General features: G+C 42.7%; 1 protein-coding gene across 4 annotated transcripts in view; it reads right to left on the reverse strand.

Moving 5' to 3' along the window:
• The window catches only part of LOC140268459 (supervillin-like), a 38,807-nt gene extending 23,969 nt beyond the window's left edge, over window positions 1-14,838 (reverse strand). For 2 of the 4 annotated variants that reach the window (XM_072363334.1, XM_072363335.1), the window contains exons 1-11: window positions 13,579-13,603; window positions 13,429-13,486; window positions 13,184-13,332; window positions 10,920-11,748; window positions 5,718-7,049; window positions 5,145-5,315; window positions 4,984-5,021; window positions 4,513-4,577; window positions 3,837-3,973; window positions 3,487-3,582; window positions 507-792 (exon numbers count right to left, since the gene is read on the reverse strand). In XM_072363334.1, the coding sequence (XP_072219435.1) occupies window positions 507-792; window positions 3,487-3,582; window positions 3,837-3,973; window positions 4,513-4,577; window positions 4,984-5,021; window positions 5,145-5,315; window positions 5,718-7,049; window positions 10,920-11,748; window positions 13,184-13,332; window positions 13,429-13,436 (3,111 nt within the window). In that variant the 5' untranslated portion in view covers window positions 13,437-13,486; window positions 13,579-13,603. Of the gene's footprint in view, window positions 1-506; window positions 793-3,486; window positions 3,583-3,836; window positions 3,974-4,512; window positions 4,578-4,983; window positions 5,022-5,144; window positions 5,316-5,717; window positions 7,050-10,919; window positions 11,749-13,183; window positions 13,333-13,428; window positions 13,487-13,578; window positions 13,671-14,774 lie in introns of those variants that run through there. The other 2 variants (XM_072363336.1, XM_072363333.1) reach the window with 2 other exon arrangements.
• Window positions 14,839-15,434: the final 596 nt, after the last annotated feature.

The raw sequence follows: 15,434 nt of genomic DNA on the forward strand, positions 1-15,434 counted from the left end.
TCAAATTCATTTATACTACATTCTGCACGATGTAACGTGTCAGCATCAATAATGTGTGGTTTCCCCACAGTCAGATCAGAAAACTTGAACAGACTAACCTTCAAAATAAATCTGTCAAATCAATGAAAGACACTGAAATTTTTCTTTAAATTCTATTTGAGGAGTTCGGCAGTAAAGAGGCAGTAAAGAGGAGCAAAAAGGAATATTTGATGACAGAAAGATGTATGCTGGACACCTGAAATCTGTTTGGCATGTGTGAATAACCAGAGAGTAAAAACAACAGCGACACCCTCAGAATGAAGGTTGTTAGTCTATTTATACAAAACCTTTGGTAAGATTTTCATGTATGATTCTGTGAACTAAACGCCTGCTTTACTTTTGCTCAAATGTAAGAAATGTAGGAGAAAAGTTTGATAATCCAGAGCAGAACTTGATTTGCTTTAATGTTTATTGCTCTGCAGCAATTTTCTTTACAATAAATATCACATGAGGTGAATGCATTGTACCTGCTCCACCTCTTCCTGGGTGATGGGTTGGGTCTGGAAGCGGGCGTTTGCTCTGCGCTGGCGAGTGTCCCCGCGAGCCCCCTCAGCAGGTTTGGCTGTAGGCTTGGCGAGGCGGTTGAACAGGGCCATCTTCTCAGTCAGACTGAGCGAGGAAAGGTCAGGCTCCACTGGGACAGGCTCCTGGTCATCCAACTCTCCCCCAGCACTGGGAGCTTGACCTGCCTTCTGGTTCTGGTTAGTTTCCTGTTCCTGGACTACTGAGCTTGGCTGAGAGGAGGCCTGAATGCTGTGGTAGTCACAGTGGGACATGAGGGGGTAGTTAATGGATGCCTGTCTTTAGTTTAAAAAAACTTATATAAACATGATAAGGAATAGTTTAGAATAGATTATACCATCACAACCCTGCATCATGAAGGCAGGAACTTGAAAGGACTTCAAATTTGGGATATTTAAGGTGTAATAAAGGATAAGACTGCTATACATTACTGCTATACTAACTATTCAAACCACTTAAGTCTTAGAGGTTTATTATAAAATAAGAGCTTCTCCTAAAAAGAAATGAGCATGCTTGCAAAAACCTGACCGTGACAACTGTGTCAGATGACACACATGGCAACAGAGACATAAGTAGATCAGCACACACATGCCAGATAATCATATAATGCACTTGAATGATTGCAGGGGTTACAGCAATCTCCCTGCAGTGTGATGAGTAAAACCTGGTAAACAAACTGCGGGTCATATGAACCCAGACACGCAGAGAGCTTTAACTGGCTCAACCTCTGACCTTTTCATGAGATATGTAACCAACTTCTCTGACAGTCATGACCTGCATGTGGGAAACACTGCAAACTGAATGAGTTACTGCCTAAATGGCGGCTTCCTTCCCCTATAAGGTCCACACACCTGAGGAGCAGCATATGAGGGGACAGTAATAACACTGCAAGGTGAGCACATTGGTCTGAGAACCAGAAGAGGGAGTTGAAGGTTTACTACACGAAACACAACGAGATGAATTTGTAAAGGGGAAATGGAGGAAGTTCTTGTCAAAGTGGCTATGTTAATGGGTTTCAGCTGGTTAATTTGCCTAAAAACAGACAAAAAAAAAGCTGATGCATTTTCATTTGAAGCCCATGAAGAACAGTGTACAGTTCAGTGATAAGTCTTGAGCTCCGCTTCTTCATATACTGGCAAGAAAACAGGAAATGAGTGCAGTGATTTACTGAAACATGCAAACATAAAAGGAATATTTAAGGCAGAGTTTGTACAATTCTAACAAGCTTTGAAATAAATATCTGGTCTGAGCTCCTTTATTCTCCAACACAGCCTGAACCCTCTCAGACAAGCTTTCTGTCATTTCTTCAGGAATAGTTCTCCAGGCTTCTTGAAGGACATCCCAAAGCTCTTCTTTGGATGTGGGCTGCCTTTTTCCGTTCTCTGTCAGATGATCCCACACTGCTTCAATAATGTTGAGGTCCGGGCTCTGGGGAGGATTCATCCCTCCATAAGACCTGTTGCCACTGATTTTCAGTCCACTTCTTGTGTCATTTGGCATAGCTCAGCCTTTTCTCCCTGTTTCCCTTCCTTAAGAACGGCTTCTTGACAGCCACCCTTCTATGGAGACCATTTCTGATGAGGCTTGGGCCAACAGTAGATGGATCAGCTGAAGGTCCAGATGCATCTCTCAGGTCCTGTCAGGTCTTTGCTGGATTTTTTCCTCTTTCTTAAGGACATCACTTGGTTCTTTGCCAAGTTATTTGTTATTTGTAGGCAAGCCAAGTTTATTTATATGGCACAATTCAATAACAAGGTGATTCAAAGTGCTTTACAGAGACATTAAAACAGTAGAAATAAAAAGCTTGATTTCAAATTTAAACAAAAAAGAAATAAGAACAATAGATAAAATCAGAACAATAAAGATAAGATTGAATAAAAATGTAATAAAATGATATATGAAAGATGAGATAAAATAAACTGTAATAAAAATGTAAATGATGATAAAATCAGTAGTTAAAATGATTATGTTTTGAAACTCAAGCTTATTTGGAGCTTTATTGCTGAATATAGCTGTGTCTTCAACCTAAATACACAGTGTTTCAGCTGATCTGAGGCTTTCTGGGAGTTTGTTCCAGACATACGGAGCATAGAAGCTGAATGCAGCTTCTCCATGTCTGGTTCTGACTCTGGGAACTGATAAAAAAAACGGATCCAGATGACCTGAGGGGTCCGGAGGGTTCATACAGGGTCAGGAGGTCACCGATGTATTATTCCTAGACCATTCAGAGCTTTATAGACCAGCATCAGAACTTTAAAGTCTATGCTCTGAAGGACAGGCAGCCAGTGTAAAGTTACATTTGTAGATGTAAGACTGGTTAATGGTTTGAGTTGGGAGCGTTTCTAACGCTTGAATGATTCATAGGTAGAGCTGGTTGAAAAGCAAAGCAAAATGAAACAATGACATACCTCTAAAAATAATTTCTCAGGTCCAAGTGCTGGACTGATAATGAGAGAAAAAAACAGAAAATGTCCAAAGAAAACTTTGAAATATTTTAAGAAAGCCTGGAGAACAGCTTTAAAAAAAGTCTGGCTGATTATAACCTCAATAAATTGACATGAGGGGTGGCTCAAGACTTTCCACAGAACTGTAGCTGTCATACTGCAGCTTTCTTTAATCATAATTGCAACATTACAGCAAAAGATTCAGTGTATGAATTATCCTAATGAATTCATCCTGGATCATTTATCACTTTGGGTTTTTCAGAAATCACAAGCTAGATTCAATACTATAATTGTTTTCTACTCATAATTCTTTATATTATCAAAATTCAGAGGACAATCTTTTGTTTCCTTAAATCCTGAACAGTTTGAATGTATGCAAGACATAAAAAACACATACAGGGGACAATAAGTACACATAAATGTATATGTTATTGGTGTATGTTAGCGGCACATGCTTGCATATCAATGCAACCCAGCCCACCTGATGCTAGTCACGCTGGTGCTGGCTGCAGTGTGGCTGCAGACTGGATTTGCATTAATGTGGACGCCCACAGGTTGTGACGATGTGGCAGGATCACTGGGAAGTGGATAAAAGAAGGTGTAAAAAGAAAAAAAAAAGCTTGAAATTTACACAATTCAAGATTAAGAAAATTAGAGACGCTAAAGTGGAAGAAGTTGATAAGTGTGCATGAAGATCTGGCAGGGATATTATACTATAGACGAATGGAAAAGAGAAACTAAGAAGAGAAGAAAACAGGAGAAAAGGAAGTATTGCTATCTTCTGATTGTTCCATGCTAACTCCAGCTGGAAAAGCAAAACATCAGGTGTACCTTGAGACATTGACCACCTCTCTGTTGGTGACAGGCTGAGTGTGAGCACGGTCCTGAACTCTTCTCAGACGTCTTTCTACAGCGGCGTTTCGTGAGCGGGGTTTGGGAACGCCTCCCTCTGACGTCCTCTCCAGCTCCTGGAATGACATCACAGGAAAAGATCAGTGTTTGCCATTGGTGGTTTTTATTGCTACTTTTTTTGCTTATTTGTAGTTTGTGTTCAGGTTTGTGGTTTTTTTTAGATATTGTGTGTCCCAGTATGTTCCCCGTTTCTTTATTTCTTAAATATTACATTTGTTTTGCAACTCAGTGAGCTTTACTTCCACTTTCATTGTTGCAGATCTAAGCTCCTTGTATATACGGTTGAATTTTGCTCCCTGCCCTCGTTTCACTCCAGGTTCCAGTTCGTCAGTTCACTTTGTTTCAGTTTGATTCATCTTGCACCAAATCACAACAGATGTCATCTCAAGGCACTTGCTTAGTATTTTTCCATCACTTCCATTAGTGCACTCCAAATAAAGAAAAGTGATGTGATGCAAACAGAAAAACACCTATTCAAATGTAAATTACACCACTGCTGTAAATTACACCACTGCTGTACTTACTTTTTAAGATTTTTTATACTATATAAATACTGTATTAATCATCTGTGGAATATAAAAAGTAGGAAGTTTACCCTGAAAAGAGATCTCTTTGCAGCCACACTCATCTTGGCTCTCTCATCCAACTTTTCTTCATCTGCTAAAGAAAAGAGACGATTAACTTATTAACATACTTTTCTTCCTTTTGGTCCAGTGTGTGAGATGTAGAGACATTTTGTAGCATTAACTGCAAACTGTGACCAACTAAACATCCTCCTCCTCATCCTCCCCTTCGAACAGAGTAGGAAAGCTATGGTGGTTGTAAAAAAAAAAGAAAGGTTGCTCTGAAACCAGTGTTTGTTTTGTCACTTCTGGGCTTCTGTAGCGACACAGCGGTGCAACATGGCAGAGTGTCAAAGAAGGGAACTTTCTGCACTAAGGAACACACAGCTTTAAATAATATCCTTGCTTATCTGCCAGTACTGTGCCATAAATGCCATATACACACTGAAGCTATAATCTCTGGGGAATTTCTGAGGAATATTAGGAAAATATCAGGCGGTTACCTTCAGCATCCTGTAGTTGTGAAGGGCTTAGACGGGACCTGTAGGAAACATGAATATAAATCAAGCGTCAGCATATAGACAATCATTTTTTCTGTTGAAGAACCACTCGATAATCTCTTCATGCTCCTGCAGATCACCACAGAGAGCCTCCACTGCTGTACCTGTCAGACTCCAAACGCTCTGCGGAGGTGATGGGCTGAGTCCTGAACCTCTCCGACATGCGACTTTCCCCTGGAGTGATGTAACGCCGAGGCCTGCGAGTTCCCCTGTCCCGATCACCACTGCTAGATGGATCCGCCTCCGTAGCTGAGGGGTCGACTTTAGCAGTCTCCCTTTTTGAGTGGTGGATCAGTGTGGAAAGATGAACAAAAACGTAAAAGGAAAGTCCAGGTGAAATAATGTCAAAGATGACTGGATTTGATGCTGCTTTTTAAATGAATGGCACTAAAAAAAAATGTAAAAAAAGGCCTCACACTTAGACATTAGAGCACACACTCAGCATATTATTACTGCAACCAACTGTGAAGAGCCATTGCCTCTTGTTAACATGCAGCAGCAGTCATCCAAATGGTAACTTGTAAGAAAATATATGATTTAAAGGCAACTTAAGCCCGGTACATACATAAGCATTGCTTTTATGGACCATAAGTGCATTATCTTTTTTAGCAGCATTTTAAGGCGCTATTAGATAGTTATTAAGCGGTGCAACACAGAGCCCATGCCAGTGGACCTACAACTCAGGTTTCCGGTTGGCATTCTCCAGATAAGAGTGTCGCAGCTGTGCTACTGACACCCTTGTGTCCAGGGTGCCCATCTCCCCGTTAGCCATCCCAGGAGGAAGAACATTTCTTGATGCTTCTTTGCTGGTAGCTGCCCTCTCAATGTGATACATGGCAGAGTGTTGGCTTATTCCAATGTCTGACATGGAGCGTGTTCGTATCTTGGGTTTGAGCCCTCCGCTGCTCTCCATGGTTCTGTGTCTGGCCTGTGGCAGAGAGGCCCCCCTCTGGACGTAGACAGCCGAGTCAAACCTCTGATGCTGTGGCTCTTGCTGTTGCAACTGAGGCACGATCTCTTCTTCCAGTCGGGACTCTTGTGGTTTCTTGTGAGAATCTTGCTGCCTGCTTGGAGGCTCATGTGCTCGCAGCTCATACTCCTGCTGTCCTTGAGACTGTCTTTGGTTCTCCTGCGGTCGTCTCAAGTGTTGATGTTGCCTTTGAGGATCTTGCTGCATTTGAGCAGCATGTTCTGCCTTTCTGGGTTCATACTGTTGCTGTGTTAGGTGCTCTTGCTGCTTAATTAGGGGCTCTTGATGGTAAACAGGCTCTGAGGATCGATGCTGCCAATGCTGCTGATGAACAGAGGTATGGGATGGCTGCACAGAGCTAATTATTCTGTCATCTTGGTTCTCATGGCTGGAGAGGGGCTCTCTTCCTCTTTCTCTGATCCTCTGAACTTGTCTTTCCCTTCCTCTCTCCCTTGGCCTCTCCCTATCCCAGTCTTCCTCTCCACGGCTTGCCCTCCTCCGCTCCGGGCTGATGTTCTGCCAGTCCACGTCTTCATGTCGGCCTCTGTGAGAATCATCCACACTCCTTTCCCTCCGACGAATCTCTGAGGGCAACACAGCTTTCCTGCTCTTTAGCAAGCCTTCTGTATGGGCTTCTTCCTTGATGGCCTGCTTTGCCTCCAATCTTGCCTCCCTGTGGGCAGCATGAATTTGGTCGGCACTCACTCTTCTTCGTGGTTGCACCTCTGGGGGTCCAGAGGGTTTGGCAGCTGGTACTGGAGCTATCATGGCCAAATAGGGCTCAGAGTCCAAAGCATGGCCAGAGTGTTGGTACTCAGAGGCGGAGGGAGCGTAGATGGTTTGCACGTGGGCATGATGGTGGCCTGGGCTGGGCTGGGGTTGGGAAACAGTCCTTTGTTGGGGGTGTTCTGAGTGCTGTGAGGTATACTGAGCGGCGCTCCCATGAGTACGATGTCTGTTAGCTTGGTGCCTGTCTGGACTCCAGTCATGGGGCCTAAGAACTGTTTCATCCTTGGACAATCGTTCCCTTGCTCGGATTCTTGGAGAAAGGAATGCATACGAGACACTGAGATTCCAGGGCAATTAAAGAACACTGTCTAAACCAACAAGTTAATACTAACTACAATCAGTTTGACCAACAAGATATTTGAATCGTGTGATATTCAAACAATAATTTACTACATGTGTAGCTGGCTTGTACGGCAGACAACATTAATGTACATTTTGCAGCAAGCAAGTGGTTAATCTTAGCTGTGTGCAAATGCAATTTCAATCCCACTAAATCCTACTACCCGTTAGGAAACTTATAGAGTAGAAGTGTTTGACATGAGACCATCATGGGACCAACCTCAGCTCCAGAAACCCAACTCTAGTACAGCGAGGTCAAGTCGCAGCATGCCGTGAGTTTTAAACTCGAGTCCAACACTCCCTCCGATGTCTCATGCCCAAAAAGTAAGTCCAACTATTTTCATCTTCAACCTTATGACCCCTGATAGCCAAAGGTTGCACTAATCTCATTGTAAACTACTAAGCCAGACATAATTGATGGGCATCTACTTTATCTGAAATGACACGAAGGACTTAAACAGTGCTTGGGCTACACGAGTACACACTAATACGAATGAGTAGAATCAGCTGATAAGACCACAAGGGAGGTTAGAGCTGGTGGCATACGCCGGACTGTTAAACTTAAGAGTGTTTAACAGTCGTAATGATGTCGTAATTAGACCTGCGAACAAACTAAAGCAACAGTGTGTTGAACAATGTTATTTTTCTGCAAACAGAGCATCAAAGATAAGTTGATGTGTGACCATGGAAGCATGCGTGCTAACATGTTCCACAAAGGTTGGTCTCACTAAGTAACGCCACGTCTCTGTATCAGCAAGTGAGCTTTGTCACATATCCATGTATACTCCAGGCCTTGAAAAGCTACTGGCAGCACAGCTGTGATAGCATCAGTTATCACTGCCACAACGCTTGCCTTAGAACCCTTTGAGCACAAAACTAATGATTAAAAAGCTTTCATGAAGGCTCTCCTTGGGGAATGGATGTCCCCGTGCAGGAACACCGTCAAAGTCCCTGACACAAGACGCAGATATCATTTCATTGTGGTCAACAGACAAGAATCTAAGGAGGGGGCCACGTGAGTGTAGCCTTCCTGACAAGTGCTGAATCAGTCTGCGACTGACTGACTCGCGGGTCTGGAGCTGAGTAATGTTGTCACCCTGTCATCTCCACTTCGTTTACACCTCTCAGTTACCCATGAAACAGGCCACACGGAGCAACACTACTTCCACAAGAATATATGTATTGAGCTGATGAAAAGTGATCAGTTTTACAGAGTTCTGGATGTGTTCGGAGACTTACAAAGTGCAGCCCGAGGCAGGTCGAGGGGAATTTTTGTTCATCAAAGCGGACATACGATGCTATTTTGATGTTTTTGAAGCTTTATTTTTGGGTTACAAAACTCTGCACCAGTTCATTTTGTCCGTTAGAAGACCGTCCTCCTCAAACATCTTATTGTACTACTTTATTTACTGTAAATAAAATACTTTTATTTGAAACCTACCTAAGTGACTTAAAAGTACTGGAAATGCTTCCTTTAGTGTCTTATTTAGCAAAAGAAACACTGGACCATTATTTCTAAAATAGTAAAGACATGATTCCTTGCAGCCTCAACAATCAGAGTTGAGCTAACTGGGGTTCATTTAAATAAATATAAAAACAGGGTGAGTCTGAGCATCAAATCCTGTGATAGAATCTTTCGCTTTTGTGGGTTTTGCTTTAGTTTTTAAAATGAATTATGTTCACTACTGCAGACCCACATCACACCTCTGGGGTCTGAGCCCATTAATGACATCATGCGTCATCATAGACCTCAGAGGGTTAAGTGTGCCTGGATTCTTGTTGAGCGTGATTCTGTTTTCTAATTTCTCCTACCATCTTTTCCACTAGAACCAAAGAGTGAGCAGCTGTCTCCCATTCATTCATTTTTGACCGTTTATCTGACCAATCAGAGTAGACGGAGACAAATCCCAATTCCTCCCGTTGGCCCTATCATTTGGACAAACCCTTCTCTTCGGCAGAGGTATAGTGCCCTTCTTTTAGGAGGGGGGTGGGAGCAAGAGTGTGGTGGTCATCTAGTCATCTTAATGGGTCCCAAAGCCCGTGTGGAAGTGCTTGATGACCACCACTTCTTCATCTCAAAAGGACACAGGATAACATTCTCCTGCAAAATGGAGAGATGCAGCCAATGGGAGGAATTGGGATGTTTCAAGGGATTCGCCTTAAAGAGACAGCTACGCCAGCAAAACTAAAGGCGCCGTAATGATTTAATTTGTTATGAACATACATAATAAGCTCACTCTCGCACCCCCAAAGTAAAATTTTTAATCTGTAAATGAGAATAATATAGGCTCTTTGAGATTTTGCCTTGAAAGAGCATTCAAGGAGGAAAAAATGTTATGGAATCTTAATATAAAATAAGGATTTAATGGAAAAATTAGTTGGAAAAGAAAGTTTACAAGTTATTAAGAGAGGTCTAAAACACCACACAGATGTTAAGAGGGGCACTAAGACCACATCTACTGAATGGAATTCATTAAATGGTTATACAATACATTTATTGGAGAGAGTTAGCTTCTTGTCCACCGGCAACATGTGTCTAAAAAGTGTGGCTTTGTTATCCCATCACGCCTTTTTAAAAAGTTATTATAAAGCTGGTATTCATTTACTCATATGCGGAGCCACGACCAACCCTTGTGTGAGAGTTGCCAGTTAAAAACACATGTCTCCTGTGGACGACGGGTGGGTCTTCACACTGATGGTATCGCAGGTGGACAGTACCTGGAGGGCCAGCAGAAGCTTGCCTGACTCTCACTCTCTGAGTCTGTGTTGAGAGACCAGTCGCTCTTTGACAGGGATGCCAGGCTACAGGATAACGTTGTGACAGTGTCAGATCCCAAGGCACACTTGTGACCATTTCTGAATGACAAAGCTGTTCTAATTATCCAGCCTGCTTTCAAATATCACAACTATTTTCAGGTCTGGATAATTATGTTGTACAGGCTGAAGAACATGTCGATATGTTACATGAACACAACCTCAAATTGTTGCACATATCAGCTTTCATAAGCATGAGCAGCGTTATTTATAGGTTTTAGATCACAGTACAGAACGCCTTTATGTCATCAACTCCTGTTCCTCTTTGCTTACTTCACCTGAGAAGTATTATAATTCTCATTCCTTTTGTGGTGGCATCTTCATGTTTATAATGGACAGTGACAAGCTCTAAACTGATTAACGAAGCTGCTTTTAAATCAGTTTGATCTCTCAGGGTGTGACAGGAAATCATACCCACTCCAACCTTTCAATCATGTGCTCCCCAGAACAGCTTTCAACGTGAAACTGGAGCAAGATGAGCATGACAGAGCTGGACCCAAAGCCTAGAAAGATCTCAGTGCTGGCAGGGTGGAAGAAGCAGAAGGACGGTCACCTGAGAGGCCAGCCAAAGCTAAAGTGAAGCTAAAATATATATAGTATCCCTGTTCTCCTTCATGATTTTTCCTTATTTGGATTTCCTGATGTATGAAATCCTGTTCTGAAGTAATCGAATTCATCGAGTTTTAAACTTTATGACATGTATCCAATTTTCTTGACTCATAAATGCTTCTGAAAAACACTCTTTGACTTAATGTAGTCAAAAATGACTCCCATGAAATGACCAACAATGGAAAGCACAGAAAGTTTCATTATATGTTACTAAGAACAAAGTGTTTTGTTCTGTATTTCATAACTCTGACAAGAAATAAGTGTGAGGACTGCTCCGATTTCAGAACTAACTAAGCGCATATTGTCATCGCCATAAGCTGTCGTAGAAGAAATGTAAAATGAGATTTTATAGACTTACCCCTGCCTGTTGAGGATGCTCTGGGCCTGCTGCTCTATAAATAAATCTCCAGGTGAGATGCCGTAGCGAGTGGAGGGCAGGGATGCCCGGCGGGCAGTACGAGGAGAGCTTGGCACCGCAGCAATACTGTAGTCCCTGGTGGAGGCGGGGCTTTGCTCCTGGTGGGCGGAGCCTTGGTGGATGTGCTGCTGCTGTTGTGGCTGGGGCTGATGCTGCTCATGCGTCCTGGCTCTAGAAGCAGCTGAGCGTTCTTGAGCTCCACCACGCCGATAGTTCTCCATATTCATTGCTCTCTCCCGCTCCGAAAATCGGCTTGGTCTTTCTGGATTTGGGGGTGGGGCTTGGTTTGAGTGGGCAGGGCTTATTGTGTCAGCAGGTGCAGAATCTGGGTGTGTCCTCATGTAAACCCTGCCTACTCCAGATCTGTACGGGACCCTGTGCTCCCCTCGTTGTACCTCCACCTCTGATCTCTCCCTGTCTCGCCTGGCAGTGGTTTGTCGCTCAGCGATGTCTGGATCACGCCGGGAACGGTAGCGCGGTGTGTAATCGATGTCGGGCTCCTGATCCAGGAGGATGCCGTAACGTTCTGACAGTTGACGGCGGCGCTCAGCTTTGTAACGAGCAATGCGTTCAGCCTTGGAGCTGAGGCTCGTGGAGTCTGCGGGGCCAGATGTGGATGTGGAGGAGGTGGACAACGTGACTGGGTCAACATACACCACAACTGGGTCTGGGCGGCCACTGCCAACACCACCTTTGACCTGAGATGATCTGTCTGGAGATGACACCTTCTTCTGTGTTGCCTCCAGCTCCTCTCGGCCATAGCGCCTCACTGTGATAAACAGGGAAAATCCCTCATTACTTATCAGCAACATTTCTTGTTAAAGAACAATTACAGTAATGTGAAATACACCCCCTCAGGTTTTACATATCAGGGCATAATGAAACATTATCCAGACCATACCAGGTCTTAAAATGAAGGAAACACAACTTTAGATGAGCAGCAACACATGACATTATACATTTTGACATTATTCAATGAACAAAAATTAAACCAAAATGCAGAAGAAGTGTGTGAAATACTAAGTACACCCTTACTTCTACCATAGCAGCTACAAAAAGTAGCAGCCATTTGCTGCTGACTCAAATGCACTTGAAAAGCAGAAGTTCTGTCAGTTTGCTGCTCTGCAGCATTCAGGTGTGTGTTAACACGATGCCAAGGAGGAAAGACATCAGCAATGATCTTAGAGAGGCAACTGTTGCTGCCCATCAATCTGGGAAGGGTTATAAGGCCATTTCCAAACTATCTGGAGTCCATCATTCTACAGAGAGAAAGATTATTCACAAGTGGAAAACATTCAGGACAGCTGTCAATCTTCCCAGGAGTGGACGTCCCAGCAAGTTCACCCCAAGGTGAAAAAGCCCAGAGCTACATCTCAGACTCTACAGGCCTCAGTTAGCATGTTAAAGGTTAAAGGTCATGAGAGCACAGTTAGAAAAAGACTGAACAAGGATGGCTTGTTCGGAAGGGCTGCAGGAGAAAGCCTCTTCTATCTAAAAAGAACATGGCAGCACAGCTTAGGTTTGCAAATCTGCATCTGAACAAAGCTCAAGACCATGTTTGGTCATAATACAAAAAAAAACAAACGCAGCATATCGGCACAAACACCTCAAACCAACTGTCAAACAGTGGTGGAGGGCTGATGATTTTCAAAAGTCCTCAACAACAATGTGAGACAGTGATAATACAGAAAAACTTCAAGTTCAAGCACACAATGCTTCTGCAGATTACATGCGGCTTAGTTTTTGTTAGATAAATATCACACGGTGTGATGTGTTATCTGTTGTCCTATATAACATTAAGCTCTACGTGATCTATCCTGTGTCCTGTTGCATAAAGCCTAAAATGTGTTCAAGCTGTACTTTTCACACGACTGCACACCTGTTCTTCTCACCTAGCTGTAAAAAACAGTTTCTTACTGTGGTTAAGACAGCTGTTGTTAAGTGAGCCGCTGAACCGTTGTTGCTGTTTTATATGACAGTAAAGTCAAAGTCCGAGTCAGCATTATGCCCTGGACGATTATTTATTTCACAAAAGGTAAGATATATTAAACCAAAAGAATAAAGCAAAGTCTTAGAATAAAAAACGAAAATATTGAAACATACTGTGGTAATATTCTGACAAACCTAACATATTTATGTCGTGTTAATCCAAGTCCATGACAGGCAGCGTAAAAGACTTTTACAGTCCATCGTGCCATGCTTACCCATCACACGAGGCTCACATGGGTCTGAGGCACGGGTGTACCGTGGTGGATCCTCCTCCAGCATCCTGTTTGCTACCAAACCACCAGGCACCAGAGCGGGTGGCGCTTCCGTTTCCATCCCATCCAGGCGCCGGGCTATCCTCTCCTTCCTATTAGAGACAAAAACCAGAGCATAAAAGCCCATTACAGTCAGTTCAGGGCATGAAAACAGTTTGATGCGTTTAAAAAGAAATAATGAAGTTTACCTGTTCATCCCCTGATCGTTGGAGACCGCTCCCTCAAAGTATTTCTTCAGTTCTGACACTAAAAGCATGGACAGAATTTTAAACTTTCAAGCTCATGAACATGCTGAAATAAACAAATGAGCCGTTTTATTCTGCATTTAGGTAACGCACCCTTGGGAAGGACGACCAGAAGCTTGGCATCTGTATCCGAAACACTCTTGACCAAGGTGGTCTTGTCTTTTAAGGAGAAGTCACTCTGAAAACTTAAATGGGGAAACAAAATCAAAACGAATTCATCATATTCTGGCTGACAGCATTCTTTCACTATGGAGAACAGGAAATGCATAATCTGACTTTCATTTAGACATTTTCTTCTCTTGGCCTTCAACACAACATTTGCCTTAACTGACTTGTGTTAAAGAGGTGAAGGCAGGTAAAGGTGGAAGTCTGTTGGTGTCATTGCTATCAGGCTCCGACTTAAGAATTAGGTCATCAAATCCTGTCGCTCCTCTGGGTCTGAAAGCAACTATGAAGCTGTTCTTCCAATGTCTCTGCCTGGCAGCATCTACAGCTCATTAAAAGCCGAATTAATTAACTCACTCCTCTTTTCTTTCTGATAGTTACCCAAATCATCCAACTCATTTTTCAACAAGAGCATTAGTTTTTAATCATAATCCCCTCCCCCATGTCTTTATTTTCCATATCATTTTTTTGCATATACATCAGCTTCTGAGGGGAAGTTACTGTAGGATGAAATGTAACCTAATTCTAATTCTAGGTAAAGCTAATTCTAACATACAGGCTTGGGTTGTTGACTTGCTTCGTCCAGTATCATTTCCTCTTCATAATATAAAGCTTATTCATAGTTAATGTCAGCAATCCAACCTCAATTTTTAGGGCTGACAACTTTTTGTTTCTTCCGTTAATTTCTACAGGAGTGAAGACAATTTCCTCCCAATGCTGGAGCTCTAATGCTGTTGTGTAAAACATCTAGAGGAGGCAATGGAAACTAATGCAAAAAAGGCTCCTTGGTGCACAGCAGACCTAAAGGAGGTATTATGGCTCTAATGCCGTGTGAACAAAAAGTGTCTTAGCATAAGCTGTTCCAGGCATCTCCAGCTTTTTGCTAAGCATGATAAGCTAAAGCAGCCCGGTAAATCTATGTGCTTACATACGAGTCTTTTGATTAGAGGAAAATGTATATGCACAATGTCTTTTTAGCAGCTTCGCTTTATGACTGATGCCTGCTAAGATGTGAATTCATTATTGCTAAAAGAACACTGGGAGTTTTTACAATCTCTACCTTGCATCTAATGTCCGAGTCCAGTGATTTCAAATGAAAGAAATTAAACCTTTTATGTACTCACCTAAAGGCGTCTGTTGGCAGTGAGGTTGAGTTGCAAAGTCTGGTGGGAGTTTTAGATCCAAATCCTGGGAAGAGAAAGAAGACCAACTGATACTTTGATGATAAAGAAATCCACACTAAACCTGTCAGGTTAGCAGCAACTGTCTCAGAGTTGACTCACATTATCATACATTTTCTTTCTTTTTGTCAAAAGTGCATGTGTCGTCATAAAGCCTGTTGTCCAATGTCACATTAAGTAATTCTACTGTTTATGTCAAAGGGATGTGAAGGAGAATAAAAAACAGATTTCTACAAATGTAATCTTCTCCATCACGTCATTTGACCTGCTTGAAATGTGTGGCGGTGCATTTCTCTGCAGAGACACCCTCCTCTGCTTGTACAGCCTTGCTCCTGTATTATACTGCGTTGTGTTTGGGACAGCAGCAGCCTTTGGGCGGAGGGTACATAAACACCGGATAGTAACAGACTTCAGTTTAAATCACTGTCTCTTTGCTGTTTTCTGTGTCTGTGCTACACCCAGAATCAGGCTATCCTGGCAGAACAGGAACTTTTACATAAAATTTGTCGATGCAGCACTTTCCCAACAGGATCTATGGAGGTCTGCAGGTGCTTCTGCAGATCTGAACCACTGCAGAAACAATTTATAAATTAATTGCTATTA

This window comes from Leuresthes tenuis, unplaced genomic scaffold (assembly GCF_036924035.1).
Source record: "Leuresthes tenuis unplaced genomic scaffold, fLeuTen1.0.hap1 SCAF_14, whole genome shotgun sequence".
Taxonomy (NCBI): Eukaryota; Metazoa; Chordata; class Actinopteri; order Atheriniformes; family Atherinopsidae; genus Leuresthes; species Leuresthes tenuis.